The 22,778-nt window shown below is 37.2% G+C and overlaps 3 protein-coding genes and 1 pseudogene across 3 annotated transcripts in view; 2 read left to right on the top strand and 2 right to left on the bottom strand.

Moving 5' to 3' along the window:
- On the top strand, positions 317–3,284 carry LOC109833739 (the record flags this gene model as incomplete). The annotated part of the gene is made up of 2 exons (XM_020401530.1): positions 317–793; positions 2,839–3,284. Coding segments are annotated over 2 exons (651 nt in total), but the record flags the coding sequence as incomplete, so codon positions are not given.
- LOC109834939 lies at positions 4,208–5,262 on the top strand (annotated as a pseudogene).
- LOC109834938 lies at positions 7,996–9,263 on the bottom strand. The gene is made up of 2 exons (XM_020402950.1): positions 8,559–9,263; positions 7,996–8,486 (listed from the first exon to the last, which is right to left on the bottom strand). Exons 1-2 carry the CDS (start codon positions 8,898–8,900, stop codon positions 8,154–8,156), a joined length of 675 nt encoding a protein of 224 aa, XP_020258539.1. The 5' UTR covers positions 8,901–9,263; the 3' UTR covers positions 7,996–8,153.
- LOC109834937 (protein saal1) overlaps positions 10,052–22,778 on the bottom strand; it is a 65,215-nt gene continuing 52,488 nt past the window's right edge. The window contains exons 2-11 of the mRNA XM_020402949.1: positions 22,191–22,274; positions 21,127–21,513; positions 20,058–20,123; positions 18,226–18,365; positions 17,225–17,351; positions 16,264–16,412; positions 12,536–12,671; positions 10,747–10,831; positions 10,397–10,659; positions 10,052–10,294 (exon numbers count right to left, since the gene is read on the bottom strand). Coding sequence (XP_020258538.1) covers positions 10,148–10,294; positions 10,397–10,659; positions 10,747–10,831; positions 12,536–12,671; positions 16,264–16,412; positions 17,225–17,351; positions 18,226–18,365; positions 20,058–20,123; positions 21,127–21,513; positions 22,191–22,274 — 1,584 coding nt within the window. The 3' untranslated portion in view covers positions 10,052–10,147. The remainder of the gene's footprint in view (positions 10,295–10,396; positions 10,660–10,746; positions 10,832–12,535; positions 12,672–16,263; positions 16,413–17,224; positions 17,352–18,225; positions 18,366–20,057; positions 20,124–21,126; positions 21,514–22,190; positions 22,275–22,778) is intronic.

The raw sequence follows: 22,778 nt of genomic DNA, 5'->3' as shown, positions 1-22,778 counted from the left end.
AAGTTACCCTTTAATACCGTCTATCATGTCGTGTTCTTGGATATGTAGAGAAACTAGGTACATTTTAACTTTTTGGTATTTTATCCGTAATATATAAATACTTTGACATGTTTATTTGCTAGGTTTTAAAATAGAAGTTACTTAACTGCAATGTTGGTGAAACTATAGGGCATTTAAGTGTAATTTAGCCTAAACATAAGTGATGCTAAAAAAACAAACGAGGGTATATAGGCGCAAATAGGGGAAACTATAGGGTATTCAAGTGCAATTGAGCCAGTTTCCAAAATCACCATGAGCCACTGAATGAAATAAAAAAAAAAAAAACCAACACCCACTCCCTTATCTCCCAATTTCCCCCACAGAGCCTCCTCCCCGCTCCAATGGCCACGCTACTGTTCGGCAGCGGCGGCGGCGTGCTCACCGCCCGCCACAACTTCCCAACAAATCACCCCCCCCCCGCCTCCCTCTATCCTTCCACGTGTCCCCCCGCAGCAGCCACGTGCGCGCGCCGAGAGGGCTGGCCTCGTCTAGAACCCGGAGACTGGAGAAGAGAACCAAGAAAGGCGACGAAGACAGAGAAGAGGATCCGGGTGAGGAGGCAGCAGGAGCTTCTTCTCCTCCTCCTCCTCCGTTTGAGGTTGGTGGTGGAGGAGGAGGAGGAGGAGATATTGAGTATTCGAAGGAGCCGATGCCGAAGCTGGAAGGATTGGAGCCTGATTTCTGGGAGGGCCCTCAGTGGAATGCTTTCGGGTTCTTCGTGCAGTACATGTGGGCTTTTGGCATCCTCTTTGGGGTACAATTTTCCCTTGTCATCTTCTTTCAATTTTGTCGCATGATTATGCCGATTGTTTTTGTTGGTTGCGTACTGTGTTGCATTGGATGAGGAGGGGGAGGAGGAGGATGGGGAGTGGAAATGTCGCAATTGCGGAGTTTAAATGGGTTTTTAGGGATATGGCTTGGTTCTAAGAGCATCTCCAACAGCTTCCCCAAAAATTTCTCCAAAATAGGGAATCAAATGTCATATTCTCCAAATTATTTTTGCTCCAACTCCAACAGCTTCCCCATTTTGAAGAATCATGCATTTATTACAATAATAAAAATATTCTACATCTTTGACTAATAAATAATAAATTATTTATTATTTTGAAGAATCCCCATTTTGACCAAATTATTTATTATTATAATGAGGAGATGAAGTTGTTTTTTGTGGGTTGAGTCTAGAAGAACGTGAAAAAGTGCTTCCCCAAATATTTGCAGATTTGGGGAAGGCTCTCTATTTTTTCTCTCCTATCCCCATTTTGGGGAATGAGATGGGGAATCTGTTGGACCAAAAAAAAGCTCAAAATTCTCCAAATTTTAGAATACCAAGAAGATGGGGAAGCTGTTGGAGATGCTCTAAGAATATTTATTTCAAACCTTAGACAACCCTGACCTTGTGCGAAATTATATGTGCGTGACAAGGGATCAATCTTGAGTGGTTCTGCATGGCTACAACCAAGGGGCTAAATATTCTGTGTGATCAGTGTTGGGATTCTCTCCAAATCTCATAAATGAGGAGTGATTTGTGTTGACGAGAAAGATTGAGAAGCTAGTCAAAATTGAAGAGTGCAGAGGGTGAAAGTTTGAAGGGCTAGGAGATGAAATGATGCATTAATGGTCAACTTCTTTAACTTGGCATTGGAGCCTATAAAAAGGGGTGTGCTAGTATTGGGAATGTCATCCTCCAGGTTTGGAGGGAGGATCCTCTTAGAATTCTTAGGTGATTGGTGTTTTTGGATTCTCTGAGAGATGTTGTGTGATGGTAGGCCTCTTGGAGCTCTTGAGTGATCGGTGTTCTCGGGTTTCTTGAGAGGTGGGAGATGTGTGAGGGTTAGTTTTTATGTTTGTTCGTGAAAAACTTGTGTATCACTTATGTTGATTGTGTTGGTTTGTGAAGATAGTGAGTTTTCCTAGTGAGGAATACGTGGACATAAGCATGTTTGGCCGAAACACGTAAAAACTCTTGGTGTTGTTTTGGTGCTTGTACTCCTTATTGTGTACGGTTGTTTGTGTGCTCCATTAATCCCCAACAATCAGACTGGACGCTAGTTATCTCAATTTTAATCCTTCAGCAATTGAAGATCCATGGGATGGTAACCTGATTTGGCAAACATTTTCTTGATCACAATACGAAGAAATTCTGTCATAGGCCCTTTCTTATTGATTCTCCACCGAGTTTATGATTTTTTTAATAAAAATTTTGTCTACCTTTAGAGCCGGATTTGATGTACCTTGATTTGGAAGGAATCCAAATTGTTTCCTGCCAATGTGTGATTCCAAAGAAGGATATGGTAATGCCGACCAAGGATTTAGAAGTTCATTACCTTTGCGGATTAAAAATAGTCATTGAGCTGCATGATCACCAGATTAGGCTTGTTTTACTATAATAGATAGAGGCGATTTTGAAGAAGCCATAGAATGATTTACTTTCAGTTGGTTTTAGATTCAGATGACTCTTTTTTCTCAGATCAGTTTCATCATCTACTCTTTAAAATTTACCTTGGATCCATGCTTATAGCTTTCTGTTTCACTTATTTTGTTTTTCTTTTCTCCAAGTGTATTATTTTCACTTGCCCTAGTCTGCTCCAATTCATTAGTTGGCTGCTAACATTTGAATTTCAAGCTATAAATATGATCTTGGTCCTTAAACTTATATATTGACACTTTTACAGACACAAATCAGTCTACGTAGATGATTTTGTAGGTACCAACCGTACCATTGCTGTGATTGACATACATTTCTACTGCATTTTACTTATGAAGGCTGTGACGAAATGAATAAGCCAATTGTTATTGCAGCTGATTTCTGGCGGAATAGCTGCTGCCACGTATAATGAAGGGGCAGCAGATTTCAAGCAAACTCCAGCGTACAAGGAGTCGATCCAATCGAGAGAACTACTAGAAGAACCAGATGCATCTAATGCTGATGTATTTGAGGCCAATCCTACAGAGACTGCACCAAGTTTGGAGTAATCCTATCACGGCAAATTCGTGTGATGCTGGATCATGGATATCCTTCTGTACTCATAATAGAGTATATAACTCACAGGGTAAGGCCATATGCCAGGTTTGTCTGATTATTATTTATATGCTGTGCTCTCTCCCCTTTTGCAGGTGAATTTGCAATACTTTCTTGATCTCATCTTGTAAGTTCTTAAAGAATGCAAGTAGCAGTGTAATATTTCTCTTGATACAAGTAAAGGTTTCCAGAAATATATAAATTATTCTTCCTTTTCAGTTTGCTATATGCACATTCATTGATTAGGATTTTTATCTGTTATTTGCACCTATTTGTTTTGTTCTCTTCTATAGATATATTTCAGTAGTTCTTAAACTATTTTCATCTACTATATATATAGCAAAAGATATCTCTATTGAAAGGCCTAATTGAAATTTGATAATTTGTTGTTATCTTCTAGAAACAATTAGTTTTTCCATAATGATTTAAGTTTGGTATGTATAGAATGTGCCAACAGTACTTTATCCAAAAGGTTTACATAGTATATACAGATGGGATTACTGATTAGAAGCCAAAAGGTTTAAATTTCACATCATGAAAGATAGGCCTATCGTATAGCCTGATAGAATTTTCATAATTTGTTGTTATATTTCTGTAACAAATAAGTTTTGATTTAAAGATAGGAAGCTATAAGATTTTTATGTTCATAATTAAGGATTAAGGAAGAATTGTGCAAAAAGTTCCAATTTCATCTCTAAATTTTATTGAAACAGAATTCTAACTAATTTCATGTTCCAACTTGAACCCCAAATCTTATCAAACAAATCTCTAACTAGTCTCAACTTCCAATTTAAACTTCAAATTTTATTGAAACCTAATTCTAACTAATCTCAAATTGTAACAATTTGTGTTTTGTTAGGGGGGAAATAATGACTTCTTCCCTGTCCAAATACTGATTGGATGTTGTAGAGTTCAACTTAGTTACTTTACCGCAACTTCAACTCCAAACCCAAATGAATCACCATACTGATAGTCTGGATTCAATTAGAGTAATCTAAATTATTCAAATCCAATTACAATTCAAAAAGTCTCTATTGTACACAACTCTACAGATGTTGTTCTCTAATCTTTCCAAAAAACTCAAATAACTTCCTATAAGCACCAGATCAATGTAGCCCCCATTCTTCCCTTCCGAAATCTTTAAAACCCATGGCTTCATCTCCCATCACCACCCCTCTCTTCCTCCTCCTCCTCTGCTCCTCCTTCTCAACTCATCCCGTCAAGTATACTCTCCTCCCAAGCTTCTCAAGAGCACCAATAGCCACCAAAGCCCACGACTGCTCTCATAGCTCCACGGGCCCTGCCAACATCTCCATGACTCCCGACCCCAACTCTCTCCGAGCCCGAGTCACGACCATCTTCTCCATCCTCTCCCACGCTTACTGCCTTAACAACCTCCTCTTCCACCTTGTCATCTCCTCCTCTGACCACCACAACCAAAATTACCAAACTCTGCTCCAGGTCATCTTCCCAGGGATCCATTTCGAAATATCCTACTTCAAACAAAATGATCTCAACTATGCACGTCGCTATCTCGCTATATCTTACCCTTATATGTTGACAAAGTCGTATATCTAGACTCCAATGTGATTGTTCTTGACGATATAGTGAACCCATGGAACATGAAGTTTCCTTATAACTCCTCAGTCATTGCTGGACCAATAAATTGTGAGGGTGATGATGTATGTTACGTTGACACGGGGGCGATGGTGGTGGGTTTGGGGTGATGGAGGGAAGGCAAGTATATGGAGAAGATTGAATGGATGATGAAGATGCAAAAGGAGGAGAGAATTTATGATCTGATTTTGTTGGTGTTTGCTGGAGATTTGGAAGGGATTGTTGAGAAATGGAGTGGAATTGGACGTGGTGACGATGACGGAGGGTGTAGGGTTATCGATCGGTGGAGAGGAGGTTAGTTTGGTGCACTGGAGTGCGAAGGAGAAGAAGCCATGGGAGAGATTTGATGGAGGAAAGGGTTGTGATGCTGATAAGTTATGGTCTCATTATGATTTGCATCATTCAGACTCTTCATACCTGTGAATAGAAACTTAACTAGAGAGACAAGGTTCCCATTATTTAGTTCATCTTTTTTTGTTAGGTGTTGTAGGTCGCTTTTGGTTTGTTTGCTATTATTGTTGCATTTTTAGTTTTAGAGTTTTAGTGAGGTGGGCACGACCTTGCGGAATCTTTAGGATATGAAAGTTAAAAATATGCGAATTTCTGGTGTATCGAAGTGTCATAAATTCTTTTGGGGATATTGAAGTTAAAAAAAAGATGTAAACTTTAGGGTATCAAAGTGCCAATAAACTTTAGGGTATCAAAGTTTAAAAAGTTTAAACTTTAGAGTGCCAAATCGCAAATAACCCTTCAAGAAACCTTAGTTAAGGGTGTTTTGGTCAAGGAGGGACCATGTTGCAATAACACTAGAATTTGAGGGAGTAATGAGCATTTATTGAGATTTGAGAGACTAATAAGGAAGTTTTGAAGATTTGAGGGACTAATATCTAAATAACCCTTTTCTTTTAATGTTTGCTATCTGCACATCATATTTCCTCCCAGCACTGTTATGTTGGAAATCTTTGATGCATATGTAATATGTTACTGTCGCCCTTAAACTATTTGCACCCGTATGCAATAGCGACAGTTAAATGTATTGAATAGCCGAATTGGATTTTCACAATTTCTTGTTATCCTCAAATTAGCATAGTTTCCCCTTGGGGATGTAAGTTAGGTATTGTTTCAACTCTCAGCTTTGGTGGAATCATGATATGCAGTAATAATTTTTTGATCTTTCCCTCAAACCTTGTTCAGGCTCAAGAACTTAATAAGTTTCTTCATTTTTTTTCCCATTTTTTTTTCTTTTTAAATTTTTAATTTTTTTAAGTACCATACATCTATTCCTAAGAAATTTTCCTGTTTTTGGGCTCTGTCTTGGGATCTACTTAACCTTGGTTTATAAGGATATAAGATCCTTATGAAGAAACCAAGCAACCTTATGACGAGCCCTAAAAGTTTGGATAGGATATAAACTCCTCATTATGGTAAGACTTAACTTCCTCGTCATGATAGAACTCTAACGTTTTAACTACATGAAGTTATATACAAAGAATTAAAGAGACAATCCTAACGATACGTGATCTTTTTATATGACTATTAATTGTTAATTAACCTTTGACTATTTATCCAATGTCGGAATATCCTTATAAAAGCTAGGTGGTGGCAATTTGCAAACGAAAAAAAAACACTTGCATTGCATGAGGCTCGGGTCTAAAGAAATTACTGAGCCAGACTCTCATGTCAAGAGCGAATTATTAATTTAATTAATTTACAATTTTATGAATTAATAATTTTAATTTAACATTTAACCTCTAATCCTTAAAATCGTTTAGAAAGCTTTATTGTAATATGATACCTTTAAAAAAAAAACTTACGTCCAGTCGTTGACTATTGACTAATTTGTGCACAACTATTAAGCAAAACACTTCTTTGCTCATTGCCAAATTGCAATTCCTCCATAAACATAGAATTAACTTGAAATATCAAAACACTATAAGAAACTACATTTTTAAAAATATGTTTTCAAAACCACATGCTGGCAAAACTTTTGTTTTAATACCTTTGTGTGATATATATGCATTATTCTCATTATAATGTGCAAGCTAGATTGTATCTAAATATTCATTGTTTACCCAAATGAACCTAGCGGCCAAATATTTCAGCTTTGTAGTATTTGCTCAATCTAAAAATTTGATTAAGTTGTTTGCATACTAGATTATGGACTCGAAAACAATGATATCATCGGGTCTAAAAGATCATGTAACAATTTGAATTCTTTATAACTTGGGTACATGCATTGTGCTAGAGAATCCAAATATATATACTATGATACTGCATGCATCCAGACTCCTGACGTGTTTATGACCACACGAGGCAATTCTTCATCCCAATAGTTAAGTCTGCCCACCGCTACATTTGTATGTCAACATCATACATTATAACCTATTATAATATATTTATTTTATACTAGTTATAAATTACAATTTAAGTTTAATAAAAATTATAAATCACATCAAATATCTTCGCAAGCGATTGATGACAACACATGATCTAATCAAATAATTTATAGTGATGTTATAACAATTATATGAATATATCCAACCAAAAATAATAATAATAATAATAAGAGCAATAACAAATTCTTCATTAATATTAAAGAATATTGCATAACTGCATTGGATTTGGACGTGCTAGGGCACAATAAACTACTTTAACAAGTTTCCCTGAAAATTTCTGATTAGATGCCAAATTTGTTTATGATATATATGAACATTTTTCTAAAATTTGCATCTGTATCTAAGCTTTTTTCGATACTTTATAAGCTTTTAACTTTAATTTCCAGGATTATGAAAAGACAACTCTAGTGAATAGCCTAAAAGTATAGAATAGCTTCTACCGTCATAAACCTTGTTATTTTACCTCAGTTCGAACTCCAAAACCCCAAAATTAAAAAGATCTTGTAATACTCGAATTCAAGAAAATAATCTTTCGAAACTTGTTCTCCTAGTCTTGATGCTGCTACAATTTGTGTTTATCAGGCAGCAGAATTCTAATTTAAATGGAGTACTGAAACAGATATGATCCTAATTTAAAAAGTCATAACAAATTTGTTTCATGATCCTAATTTAAAAAGTCATAACAAATTTGTTTCTAAGGCAACAATAAAAACAATATGTTCCCTTCCCAAATACCGTTGGAATTTGTTGAGTTCAACTACGTACAGAACAAGATTCTACGACTATGAGCCTCCCTATCTAGTTTACATCAATTCCAAAATTACCGACATCCAACAATCTCTTTAGTAATTCTATCAGAATTTGTCTTCCTATTCTCAGGAGGACTAAGATTATTTTCCTATAAATATAGCATCTAAACAGCCCCCTTCTTCGCATCTCAAATCTCTCGAGCGATGGCTTCGTCTCCCGTCGCCCCCTCTCTCTTCCTCGTCCTCCTCCTCCTCATCTCCCCCTCCGTCGCGATTCGCGCAAACTTCTTCAAGAAACCCACGTCCCAAAACTCTCCCCTCCTCCAAAGCTTCTCACGAGCACCGATACCCAACAACTCCCACCACCACGGCTGCTCCAATGCCCACGTCAACGTCGCCATGACCCTGGACTTCAACTCCCTGAGAGGCCTCGTCTCCTCCATCTTCTCCATCCTCTCCCACTCTTCTTGCCCCAACAACCTCCGCTTCCACTTCCTCATCTCCCCCTCCGACGACAACAACAACTACCGAGCCCTCCTCGAGTTCATCTTCCCTTGGCTCAGCTTCCGCATCTCCACCTTCGAACAAAAAGCCGTCCAAGCCCTCGTCGAACAAAAATTCGTGCACGACTCCCTGAGCTACGCGCGTGGCTACCTGGCCGATGTCCTACCACCGTCTGTCGACAAAGTCATATATCTAAGCCCCAATACCATTGTTCTCGACGACATAGCGAACCTATGGAACACAAGGTTCCGCCATAACAGCTCCGTCATCGCCGCACCAAGGTACTGCGTGGCGAAGAAGCAGTGTTACTTCAAGACAGGGGTGATGGTGGTGGACTTGGGGAGATGGAGGGAAGGCAACTACTCGGAGAGGGTTGAGGAGCTGATGGTGAGGATGCAGAAGGGGGAGTGGATCTACGACCCGATGGTGATGGCGCTTAGAGGAGCAGCGGAGGGGATCGATGAGAGATGGGACAGGATCGAGTTGGATTTGGATGGAGATTGCAAGGTGATGTACGGCGAAGGGGAGGTCAGTCTGGTGCATTGGAGCGCGATGAGGCCGTGGGAGAGGTTCCATGGAGGAGAGGCTTGTGAGGATAAGCTATGGTCTCAGTATGACCTTTATCGTCCTTAGCCTACACAATTTGTTTAGGTTCCCTTTTTTTTTTTAGATTCTGAAGGTTTCAGCTCTTCGTCGTCGTAGGTCTTGTAGGTTGCTTTTGGTTTGTTTAGATTTGTTCTTCGGTTCTAGAGTCTCAAGAGTTTCAGGGTGCGAGTGAAGAGCCTCGCAACTTGATGGCATTACATTTAAATAATAATATATAATAGCAGTGTTTTTTTTTTCCTCTCTTTTTTAACAAATATGAAATTGTGGTCTAAAGTACAGCTGCTGTGTCTGAACAATGCATTGTATTAGCATCTCGTGAAAGTTATTTAGTGCCATATTAGAACTAAATACTTGATGTATGGTATCTTGTGTCACGTATGTTGGTGTTCTCTTGCAGTCGAAAACAAATATTAGAAACTGCTAGTTGCCATGAACATTGGAGACTGCTAGTTGCCATGAACTTCGTGGAGAAGGACAAGTTGATAATGTCTTCAAGACAAATATCAAAAACTGATATTTAGTAGCCATCTAACTTTAAGATTTATACTCGGAGGCTTGTTGCATCATCCTTCACTAACTAATAACCTTAAGATTCAAAGAGATAGATTTATAGATTCAAAGCGATAGATATATCCTCAATCATTATTCACCTACTCCAAAAAAAAAAGGCTCAATCTTCGAGACATGATGTAAGGGTCATATCTAGCCATGTCACTACTAAGTTCAATGAAAGAACTTGGTGCCAATGTTCTCTATATTTCTCATATATATATATATATATATATATATATATATATATATATATATAGATATATATATATATAATTTTATAGTATAGATTATTGTATGTCACCCAGCAACTTCTAGCCATTCAGTTTAATTAATATAAAAAATATTTATATCATGTAAGTGAGTCGCTAGGCAATATGAGCGGACAAAGTGTTTGCAGCTCTCTCTCTCTCTCTCGATCTCTCGTCTCTCATCTCTCTCTCTCTTCTCCTAATATATATTATCTAGTAATATATATATATATATATATATATATTATACTATATATAATATATTATATATATCATATAAGTAGAACGGACTGACACTATAATCCAACGGCAGAGATAAGATGTTCTAAATAACGATACTTCATTTTCATTCATCACAATAGCATTTTGACTATAATTTACTAATAAAAAACTGTACAAGGAGCATAAGTTGGAAATCTATTTTAATCTTACATATTTGCAGCAGTAATGCAATAACCTTTGAATTTTACTCTCATTGTCCTCATTGCTGTCAGCGACCCCTTTCTCTGGAATAGCTGACTTCACGGAGACCCATTTCTTTAAAATAGAGGCAAGCCTTCTAAGCTGTTTATCGAGGTCAAGGTAACAAGGAAAAAATAATTGTAGGAATTAGGAATCAGAGTTAAATCAAAGGCTTAAAAATTTCATCTCGGATTGCTAGGATACAAAGATAGCTGTTGCGTTATGACCCTCAGGGATGCTGGGGCTTTCATCCAAGTCCTCCATTGGATGACTCTCAATGTCTTCTTCTATGAGATGAGATTTATTAGCAAACAGGGATGCAAATTGCTGGAGGGCAGAGATGCTAATATCGTCTTCTTGAACTTCACCCAGCAGCCTCGCCATGATGCACCAGAATGCACTTCGGGATTGCGGGTCCTCAGAAACTAAAGGTAGAATTTCAAGCAGACCCTGTAGAAATGAAAAATCTGGAAGTATGGATATGTCTTGCATCAGTTACGTATTCCATAAAGGGTGACCATAGTTTCGAGTATTGACGAGGTATTGCCACATACCTTGTGAAAACTTTGATGCAATATGCTGCTCATCTACCAAAAGATTTGCAAGTATAACAATAGCAGAAACACAAGAGTTTGCAACCTGTCTCAGAGAGCTTTTTCAGAATCATCTAATGAAGAACATTCAAAGAAACATATTTTCCCATAACACATTGAGAATCACATGATAGCACTCATCAAAGATGCAAAAATATTTATACGATAGCACTCATTAATGATGCAAAACTATTTCAGCAACTTAGCATCTCATGACCATCTCTAGTTTATTTGGCTCCTTGCAATGAGAATGGATAGAGTAATCGACTTTCTGATTTCAAGTGACAATTAGCAAATACAGTTTTTATTTGGTTTTTACATGTAAACCACGTTTACTTTCATCAAAATTGATACTTATACATTTAAAGTTTTTTTCCCCGGCTCAATACCACCTTTACTTGCTAACATCTTTGCAATGTCACACTTATTTAAGTTTTCAATATAAAAAACACGTGACCTAACCATTTTACCCCCTAATTAAAGCACATTCTTTCCACGTGTATCCTAATTAATTATAAACTTAAGTCTTTTTTAAATATTGGTCCTCCAAGTCTTTCATATTTTGAAATTAGCCTCCCTCCCTCCCTCTCACCATCATGGATCTCCTAACCCCAATCCTCAAACCCTAGCCCAATCCCCAAAACCCTAACCACATCTCCCCTCAATCCTCCTCTTTCAATTCTCCCCCAAACCCTAACCTCAGCTCCCCTCAATCTTCCCTCCCTCTGCCTCCAATCTAAGAATCCCCAACCCCCTTTCCAAAAAAAAGAAAAAAAAAACCTAGCCAAGGAATAAAAGATCAACAAATAGGCCTCCCTATAATCCGCTCCGGTGAGGGTGACGCCAGTCGTTGAAGAGGACATCAATTGGGGGGACTAATTTCAAAAATATGATGATTTTGGGGTCTAGTATCAAAACATGAAAGATTTTGGGGACTAATATTGAAAAAAAAACTTACAATTAATTGGACACACATGCTTTGCACGTGTTTGGGGTGAGGGTATTATTGTCGATTCAAGTGTTTTTTAGGCTAAAAAATTCAAATAGATGTCACATTGCAAAGATTTAGATGTCACATTGCAAGTAAAGATGGTATTGATAAAAAAAACTTTAAAGGTGGTAAGTATCAATTTTGATAAAAGTAAATGTGGTATGGATGTAAAAACCCTTTTTATTTTTATTTTATTTTTCGTATGAGTTTAGTTTCCAAAATATGGAAGATTTGGAGGGTGAAGATGTAAAAAGCCCAAAACGTTTGTAAACCACAGCTGTCAATTACTTGGAAATTGTTTGCAGTTCAAAACCAGCATTCACATTATTTGGTAATTTGTGCTCTTTTTATGTTTACAACCCCTAAATTTGTACTTTCTAAATGATTCTAGTACCATGAATTGATAAAAAGAACATGCACACAAAATGATCTCTTAAATTGATTCGAAATGCATGTGAATTCCACACCAAATAAAGTTGGATCCACTCCTCAACATCCAAGCAATAATTCAAATATAATTTGCAGAATAAAGCTCAGTTCAATTTAGTTGTATCTAAGTTTATCAGACTGCGCTTCCTTTGTTTAAAATAGCTAGATAACTGAGTTCTGTATGATGTGAATCCAACACTACAATCCAAGCTACTTGTGAACAATTTATTGTTCTAAAGTATATAGAGTTTTGAGGTAATATATTCATCATATGCATATTAACTGTGAGCATTTATGAAGAATTATGTGTTGCTCCCATGTAACAGATACCTCAATTTTCTCGGGCAGCTTGAGCAAAGCACAAATCAACGGCAGGAGTTCCTCATTCGAAATGATCACTTTTGAATAATTATCAGTAGCAGAAAGCGCTTCAACTAAGCCCAGTATTGAATCAAGAACAGAAAACCTAAAATACCATCATAAAAAACACAAGAATAGAAAACCTAAAATACCATCATAAAAAACATGTGCATACCACGGAAACACATAGTTAAAGCACATTTGACATAAAATTCAAATTTTCAACAGAAATTGCATCATAGCTGATGTAGGCAGTCAGAAAAAAAAATGCAAACAAGATCAACCCAATGCAGCATGGGGCCCACCAGGGGCAATTTGGTCATTTAACATGATCAATGAATTTAAAAACATTTTCACGTGAATACCACAGATACGCATAGTTAAAGCACATTTGACAAAAAATTCAACAGGAATTGCATCATAGCTAATGTAGGGGCTAAAAAAAATGCAAACAAGATCAACCCAACGTAGCATGGGGCCCACCAGGGGCAATTTGGTCATTTAACATGATCAATGGACTTATCAAATATCCTGAGAGCACATAAGTTGGCTGAGGAGAAGATAACTGCAAATCCCAAGTCAAAACAGGCTAATTCAACCTTAACCCCAAACAGAATCAGATCATCGAATTTAGTGTCACGGAGTTAATAACTCCGCTCAGGAGCTATCCCTGCTAGGATGAAGGAGAACTAACCTCACGGAGCACAAGTCAAAATTTACCCCACGAGCAAAATCAAGTTCAATCTCGTGGAGCACAAGTCAAAGTTAACCCCTTGGAGCAAAATCAAGTTCAACCTCATGGACCTACAGTAACCCCCGGAGCACAACTTAACCGCATGGAGCACAACTCAGCTTAATCCTGCAAGGCAAGGAAGATTAGCCCTGCAATGATTGCCAAATTCTTCTTTGGGCGGCGATTCAAACTGATGTTGACATGTGTCAGAGGAGAAATCATTGTTCCTTGCTACAATGTGTGCGCTCAGTACCGTTCCTTTAGAGACTATGATGATTTATCCCCACGACCATATATAGTTGGATCGCGGAGGTAACAAAGCTGCTACAGCCACTCTGCAATCAAATTGATCTCACAGTTTAGCCCTGTGGCGCCAACAACAATAGCTCCGCAACACTAAAAGTTCTGAAAAGTTCTGTACAGTATTGCACTACAATTATGTTAGTACGGCGGTGTCAGCTCTGCAATTGAAGCTAGCTCCGCAGCCCCCTCCAGATTCAGCCTATAAATATCCCCTATCTCCACCATTTCATGGGCTCTTGGTTCCTCTGGCTTCTTCTTACCTAGGGTTCCTGTTGGCGGTTGTCTCCTTCATCTCTGCCCCCAAATGAGCTCCATGACCTAGAGTTCAGCTCTTGCAAAACCAAGATTTTTTTGCCTTCATCGGCCATAGTTGGATTATCCGACTACTTTGCCTTGCAAAGCTTGGTGTTTTTCACCACTTTCTCTCCTTCTTGGGGTTTTGTTTATCTTTGGAGCTGATCCCTCCAAGAGAAACTATACTTCATTGGAGTTCAACTTCTCATTCGAAGAAAACCCCTTTTACACAAGTTTGAGTTCTTCAAATAGAGCTCCCCTCGACAACCACAATGAAGATATAATACGGGTGTATCTTCTCTTCGGAACTTAGCGATCCTCATGGGAGCTTGAGGATAGATGATTCTCATGATAGCATGAGAATAGAGGTGTCAAACAGTACAAGGGAACGCAGGTTGGAGAGAGAAACGAGGCAGAGAATCGAAGAGTCAAAGTATCCAGATTTTAGCCTGTGAGTCGACTCATACATGTACATGAGTCGACTCATCAGGTTGAGTCGACGACTCACGAAACCAAGCCCAGTTCGCAGTTCGTCTCTGACCAGTCGACTCATCAGTTATGAGTCGACTCATATGAGGTCATGAGTCGACTCATCTCAGTCATGAGTCGACTCATTCCTGGTCTTGAGTTTTGTCCAGTTTCGGACAAGTCGACTCATCTCAGTCATGAGTCGACTCATCAGAGTTTTCCAGATTCGTTAAGGACTCTATTTACGTGTTTTCCTATTTTGGTTGGGTTTGGTTATTTACCACTTTGCCACCCTCGTTTGTACACATATATAAGGGATTGTTTTAGGGTTTAAAACAATCAGAGAGTTTAATCAAGAGAGATTAAAATTGTAATTGAGATTTGGAGAGCCTGTTCTTCAATTCTAGAGTGAGATTGTGAGAGATTGTAAATTGCATACTCATAATCTAGAGAAGGTATTTTCCTTCGCCCAAAACCTACGTTATTCTTGTGTTCTTATTGTTTTCTCCTCTACCCACCTTTGATAATTCCGCGATCAAAGGTGCTCGCACGGCAACTCGTATCAAGATAATCTCGACAACTCAAGCAATTATGTTTGTGTAGTCAACGGAGCCAAGATCTAGTCTCTTTCGGATATCTCTCCAGAATCTCAAACTTGTAATTGTTGTTTTTGAGTGACGAAGTGCAGAATTGCATTTTTTCATAAATTTATAAATTGTGAACTTTTTCTCCCAAAAATAGCTAATTCCACGCATTGGACCAAACAAACTAGAACTTTTGAAAACTGACAACTAGAAAACCACAAGAACTCTCACAGCTAATTGAGTTAATGAGAAACAATTTATGGGAGGTTGTGGAAGAACTGGACTTGATTCTTATTAAAGCTTATCTATTCCAAGCACTCAGAGTTAGCAATTAGTGTGTCTAGCACATCTAACTATTCTAAAGATATAAACGTAAGAATTCAGGTCTGAACTTGGCCTTATGGCCTTGGTCGCCTAAAGTGGCCAAGACCAGGCTAAGCTCCAAACGAATTGTGAGCCATAAAACGTATCTTGAAGATTAAATTAATTCCTAAAATTCACAACCATATTTGTCAACTAATAATAGTTTCCTTTAATGTGGGAAGATTAAGCTAGAAATGTTCATAGACGATAATGAGGGCAGAAAGAGGACAAAAAAGAAGAAGAAAAATTATTTCATAATAAAGCTAGAGCATTATACTTTCTTCCTATGTTATCCGAGTACTTCTATAATGAAGCTGTACCCATACCGGACACATACCCGACACTTTACCGTACCCAAACTTCATGGACACTTCTTGCATATATGCATGCATTTATCACGTCATGTACTCAATTATACGATATATGTGTTAATTTAAAACACTTGTCAAACACTTCTTGGACTATAGCTTACACTTCACGTCCGTTTCTTGAAACTAGTTAGATATGTTTCGGGTTCGTTTCAGTCCATACCCAAGATTAAAATTATATAGTTCAAGGGTCGTTTGAATGTCTAGTAAAAAAATGCGTAGTTTCCAATTTATGATAATCAATATGATAAAAGAAACTTTAAAATGTGATCGGAATTTTAATTCTAACGACACATGAAGCGGAAGAAAAATGATCTCATGTACATTGTCTATTTTATTTATATATTATTATATATTTATATATTTATTTTTATTCTTTTATATATAGTATATATATACTATATATATATATATATAGCTGTGTCCCCGTACCCTACATTTTACAGCTTTGTCGTGTCCCGTACCCGTACTAGTACCTGTACCCGTACCTATTTCCATGCAACTTAGCTTTCTTCAAATATAGCGGCTGAAACTAAAAAGATAGGAAATCAAATAAAAATAAGCTAAGAGTGTGTTCAAATTTACCTCTCTAGCTTTGTTTCGTCTTCTAATTTGCTCAGTTCACTTGCTAATAGACCGGCTATAAGATTTGGTAACCCCAGTTCTACCAAAGGTTGGAGCAGAATAGTTGACACTTCTTGATTACTGACGATGGTCAGCAAGAAATCAGTGCTCTGTCAAAATCAGAACGTATATCATGGATCCATAATAAACTTTCTGTCTCATGATTAGAAGTTTTTAAAAAAAAAATCACTGTGACAATAATCAGGTGATTTTCAGTCCTATTGCATTAAAACAAGGATAGCCTGATAAAATATTGTCAAAGAATAACAAGACAATTGCAATCGAGTACAAATTTCCTACAAAATGCATTGAAAGAAAAATATAGAAAGACAGGAAACTAGGCTTCTTATTTGAAGTCATAAAAACATAATACTGTACATCTCAAGGCATAGCATATATTCTCTTTCTCATAGCAAAATCTAGGGTGAGCAAAGGAGAAGGTGTTTATATTCCATATTCTGCTGCAGAAGGTCCATTCAGTAAAGTGAACATCTAATGGAACAGTGCATTAACATCCAAGTTATGCAATTAGAATAACCAAGTCAAAAAAACTATGGAGAAACAAAGCCATTTGCAACCTTCAAAAAATTCAGCTTTAGGCATGTAAGAATATCATGCAGTAGATCAAAAATTAATGCTGTGTACAGTTCATGAAAAGATTTGATCTGGGATTCATCATTAAACAGATTTATCGCATGTACTGTAACAGTCCAAAAATTGTTTGTTTAGTATTGCAGCATCGCGGTATGCTTACTTCGTCACTCCCTCTTCTCCATGCTTGTAATCAACATACAAATATAAACTTAACTATATGTCTCTATCAGAGTAATCTCAATGAAGCAAAGCCTATGGTAAGAGGATCTTTTGATTGACAGATATTGTTCAGCAAATTCCCAAAAGATAAATCTCCGGATTACAATACCTTTCCTAATAGCACAGTGTTTAATGTGTTCCCAATTATCCAGAGTACACGTAGAAGAACTTGATCAGGTAACAATGCTTCAGCCCAAGAGGCAAACTTGTTACCTTGAAGACCAGCAGTTAATAGCCTGTGGCAAAGAAATGAGGAGCACATTGTCAAACTTTAATCCTTCAACAAACCATCATATTTGGCCTTAAGGGCAACATGAAGAGGATTTAAGAGGGGAAAAGTGGCTTTATCGTATATATAAGAAAAATAACATGCAAGTGGTAGCAAGAAATCCAAAAAAAAAGGAGAAAGAGCTTACAAAATCAAACACAAGAAGGTATATCTCCTGGATAATCATGTTTATTCTCTACAGAATTTCATGGCAAATGAACCAGAATGCTATTATTTAGCTGGAGTTTATGCGCAATAGATGTAAGAATCATCCATAACACTAAACTGATCACATACATTCGCACAAATAGCCAGCCCAAGGTAACAGAAGATATATACAACTTTTTGAAAGATGTAATTAATTTTTCTTGAGTAGAATTGCTATTATAGTTCAAATAAAAATTCCAAACTATGCCTCCACCTCATATAGACAAGAATGATTCTGTTAGCCTGCTTGACACAAGAAGCATTGTTTCAAAGCACCTAAGTAGACTTTGTTGTTCATCTTCTATCTGCAAAAGTGAAACATATGATAGTGTTCCCAAAACATAGTACTCACTAGATGCCTTGACTTGCAAGTGAGCTCAGAAGCAATAATAGTAGAATAATTCACTCATCTACCCCCATTATCATGTATAGAAGGGTAATTCAATAACTATGGATGTTTGTAGGCATAGAAATAGGACTGTAAACAGCACTAAATATGTAACAAATAAACATTTAGATAATGTTTTGACAATATAATTCTAATAAAGTATTTACATTCATTTAACCGAATTGGTTGCATCCTAAGTTATATGCTAATCATTCAGCATGAAAAGTAGATATAGTAGGATCATTACCTGAATGTTTCTGAAAGGCAAGTAGAATCATCTAGGAATAACTGTTGAACAACTGTCTCAATCAAACCACTTTTAGAAACAATTCTTCTGCCTAGGTCATCATGACAGGCTAGATTTCCAATGATCCCCAGGCAAATTTCCTGCAGAATGGAGATCAACAAGATATGTATTAGTAAAAAACAAGGACTTTCAAAGAAGAAAAATGCTTCAATGCTCCTCAAGAAAAATCGATCTACTCAGCCATAGCTAATCTTCTATTTTGTATTGTTTTGTGGAACCGACCGAGTACTCATTCAAAATCATGATACCAATTCTGTATAAAGAAAGATCCAACTTACTCTTTAACTAACCACCTCATCCACCCCTGCTTCAGTGCTTCATGAAGGATAACTAGTAAAGCGTTGAATTTCATGTTCAGAAACCTTATAAATAGCATACATGTAAATTCGAAAATAAGGACACACATTTATACTATATCCATCTATAGTTGAATTCAGTCTCAATCAAGTGAAGTGCTCAACTCATCAAAATGTGTTGTTTCGTCAAGAACTTTCATGGAAAACTCTTAACATTATGCTAGCCTATATTATTTGCAGTGTATATATAGAGTTGTTCTTTTCCAGATATCCAGGTATCTTCAAGACCACCATTATTGAGTATTTAGAGTTTTTATGAATATTTTCTAATGATATAAACTCTAAAACAACAAACAATTAAAAGCATGGGAAGTATAAGCTGAAACACGAGTACCATATTGTGTTGTCTCCATAATATGCAGCACAACTTTGAAACCTTAAACCTTACATAACATAATGCACTGCATGAGTTCATTGATTCTATATTTTGCTTCATATTTCACATTCATGGTCTTTCAGGTTGTTCAAAAGTATCCACAGGTTAAGTTCCTAGCATGAATAAGGGCTTTCCTATCAGGGAGTATAAACAATGTCTCTGAGCAACTGAAAGACCCATAAATCCTAAAGCCATGTACCATACCATCAACATCAAAATAAACCTGAGCTCTATAAGCTGACTCATGCCCTTCACTTAATTTTCAGCTATTCACGTTACAATTTCTAACCTCCAATAATGAGATGAAAAATATTCATTTATCATTTTCCGACATAAATCCTACTAGCTTGAAATTCAATGTGCCACTCATCAAATTGTTGATTTCAAGTTTTAACTTGCAGTTTGGTTCTATATTTTGTCTCTGTTGCAGTTTTAATCAGTTTCTTTACAAGTTCTGTCACCTTCTAGGATTTGTGATATCCGGAAACCACAAAAGGTGTCACACAAATGAATAGTAGATGGTTCATGCGCCTCTTACAGAACCTAATTTTCCAAGTGTGCCGATGATTATAAATCATCGCAGGACTTCCACTTCAAGAATCCCATTTTAGTTTCACTAATTTCAGTAATAGAAGAGAAAGAAAATATAATCTTAATAGTCTCAGTTAACAGGCTATCCAAATTACAGGACCCTTTGGAAACCACGGACAACATGACAAACATTGTTTTAAGGTTGCATTAACTTTCACTGAGTTTTTGCCCTCTAATGGGAATTGTTAATCCATTGTCCTCATTATAACTAGCTTCAACATAACTAATTCATTTTTGTCTCTTCATGGTAGCATGAAAAAAATTTATATGGAGATAAGAAGGGAACAATGTGTTGATTATTAAAGAAAACAGCCACCAGGTCCAGCATGAATATTTGAAGGAGTTAGGGCCAGAAGAAGAAAGACAGCACATGAATGTACTAAAAAGACAGCACATGAATGTACTGACTAATGCATATACAGAGATGATAGGATGCAATAGAAGCTTACCGTAACCCGGAGAGATCTGGAAACAAGGAGGCTTGCTAACAGCACGTCAAGCAAGAAGTTGTCAACCTGAAAAAGTAATTGCAGATATTATATTTCAAGCATTCGACACTATGTAATGAAAATTTAGTTTCAAAAGGAAAATAAAATTGTAAAAGTGAATGTGAGAACCTAAAATGTCAAATCATCAGTGGAATCAGATGTACAATTACTAAGCGCCGGGTGGGGGGTATTAAAAACTACTGACGTTTCTGAAATTCAATAAACCAAGTAAACAGTGACGCCATTCTTCTGAATTTAGGAGATAGCAAGTAGATATGGTCATTACATGGTTATGTCATGACATACATTTTACATCTGCTCACATTTACATTAGTCATTATATCTACCCGGTGAACTCGGTGACAAGTCATGATGTACCCTGAGTTTTTAAGTCAAATAGTAAGGGTGAGACACTGAGACAGAATGAAGAACTAGTTACTGGAGAGCTTGGTGACAAATCATGATATACCCGGAGTTCTTAAGTCAACTAGTAAGGGTGAGACAGTACGAAGAACTAGTTGCGTTATTTACAGAGAGGGCATCTGTTCGCCAGACACTATTTTCCTGAGTAGGTTTAGTTTATCCTGCTGGCCAATTACCTACAAAAGCACAAGCCTGTACTTAGAGGCTTGCAGACATGGTTCTGACTAGTGACTTCTGAATGTCAAAGACGCTTTCATGCAAAAGATGGAATAGCTCTTAAAAGGATAATTATTGGTTTTGGCTTCATCAAGTTAAGTTTCAAGTTGGCTCATGGCATTCTTTGAATCCTTTTCTGTGATATGTTGGCAAATTCTATCAATTTAAGGAATTCCTTTCCTTAGCAGTCATCCAGAAGTCTGACTTCATTAGCTTTGATTTCTTAAATAAGCTTCACATGGCATGATTGTCTGAGGTTATAGATAGAAAGACATAGCTAGCATAAGAATAAGACAAAGAATGAGTTCTGCATACACAAGTGTAAATGAATCCCACAAAGTCGACGGAACAAAGGAGATAGCAAACGGACATGAAGAATAGTTAAGAGTACCATGAATTCAGCATGACTTTTGTTTGCAGAAAGATCCCATAAAATGCAACCAGAGTCTTCCCAAGGGTCTTTTATTTCAGAATCCCCAGTATGTTCAGGAATACCAGCTCGTTCCTCGTCACCAAATTCTTGGTGTGTTCCATCATCCCCATTCGTAAAAGATGAACCTTTTTTATCAACAGGGAGATGTTGAAAATTCTCTATATAACCTTTAATCATATCTCCATTTGAGCACAGATCCGTATGAGCTTGCATGACCATTGTTTCCTTCACACTACTAGGGCTTTTGCTGACATCCGGTTTCTCCACATCCCTTGGCAAAAGCTGCCTTATCAAAGAAATAATATAGCTAGGATCGACCGTCGTTGATGTCTCATTCTCACACAACTACAACCACAGAAGAAGAGTGCGGAAATTAAAATATCATGTACCTTCCAACTAGTTTCACAATGCAAATACAAAATAGCCTCCTCATACTTCATGATAGTTTAACTTAAACTATACAAAGCAAAAGTCTCGGAGAATTTTAAATACTGACATTGAGTGTTTCAGATAACATGGAAAATTTGCAATGGGCTACAAAGGAGGTTGCATGTATGGGTAGGTAACAAAATGAGCAATAAGTGACGCGAACTGCCCATGGATTGGGCTTGAGTCTACGAGCTTCCATCTGGTACAGAATCTTTTCTTCTAGTATGCTAAACAAAGATGGTACGTTCGTCACTAGCCCCCTTTGATATATTGAAACCGAGAGTCTAAAAATCTTTTTCTCAATTGAAAACATACGGCAACACTACTCTTTCCAATTCTAAAAGATCTCTAAAACTTATTTTGCTTATAAAACCGGCACTAACTACTGATAGCAATTATAATAACCATTTGCTCACTTCAGTCTCTATTATATCCCTCAATTATTTTCCCCCTCGCTATTAAGAAAAATAATACCCTGCCTTTATCTCAAAATCTAGGTGTTTTACATAGGATCTGAGCCTATAACGTATCGCTTCTCAATGAAGGAGATTAGCAAACCCTAATGCTAGGGATTACTGAAAAGCTGTGAGTACCTCGGACAAGGGAGCGAAGGGAAGATGAGAAGGAGCTTCTTCTTCTTCTCCGATGAACGGTATCGGTCGCCATGGAACGGGAATCTGAGCCGGCCAGATGTTGAACAATTTTTGAAAACAGACCCCTTTGCAAATTTATTCCCAAAAAGACCTGTTTCCACTTTATATTTTTAAAAATACGGGCTAGTTAGCCACAGTGCTGAAACTGAGCCGGTTTTTAGAAAAAATGTTCCTAATCTTTACGGGAGTTTAACTCTCATGAAGTCTTTTTATAACAAAACTTCACGGGACTTCAACTCTCATAAAATTTTGTTTTGAAAAAAACTTCATGGGAGTTCAACTCCCGTAAAATTTGGGAACATTTTTCGCAAAAAACGATCCAGTTTCAGCCTGAGACTGAAACTGTGTCGTTTTTTGCGAATATTTTCAAAACAGATCTTTTTTTGGGAATATTTTTGCAAATGGGTGTGTTTTAAAATTTTGCCATGTTCAACCTTTTGGAGCTATTCAGTAATTAGGGTGGATTCCGGCCTGGACGATTTTCTGGCCTATCAGCTGGTCCACACCTGTGCAATTGATCCCGGCCCG

The sequence above is a fragment of the Asparagus officinalis genome, chromosome 3 (genome assembly GCF_001876935.1).
Source record: "Asparagus officinalis chromosome 3, Aspof.V1, whole genome shotgun sequence".
Classification (NCBI taxonomy): domain Eukaryota; kingdom Viridiplantae; phylum Streptophyta; class Magnoliopsida; order Asparagales; family Asparagaceae; genus Asparagus; species Asparagus officinalis.
Note: the sequence above shows the minus strand (reverse complement) of the source record. Positions and strands in the feature narration are given on the sequence as shown.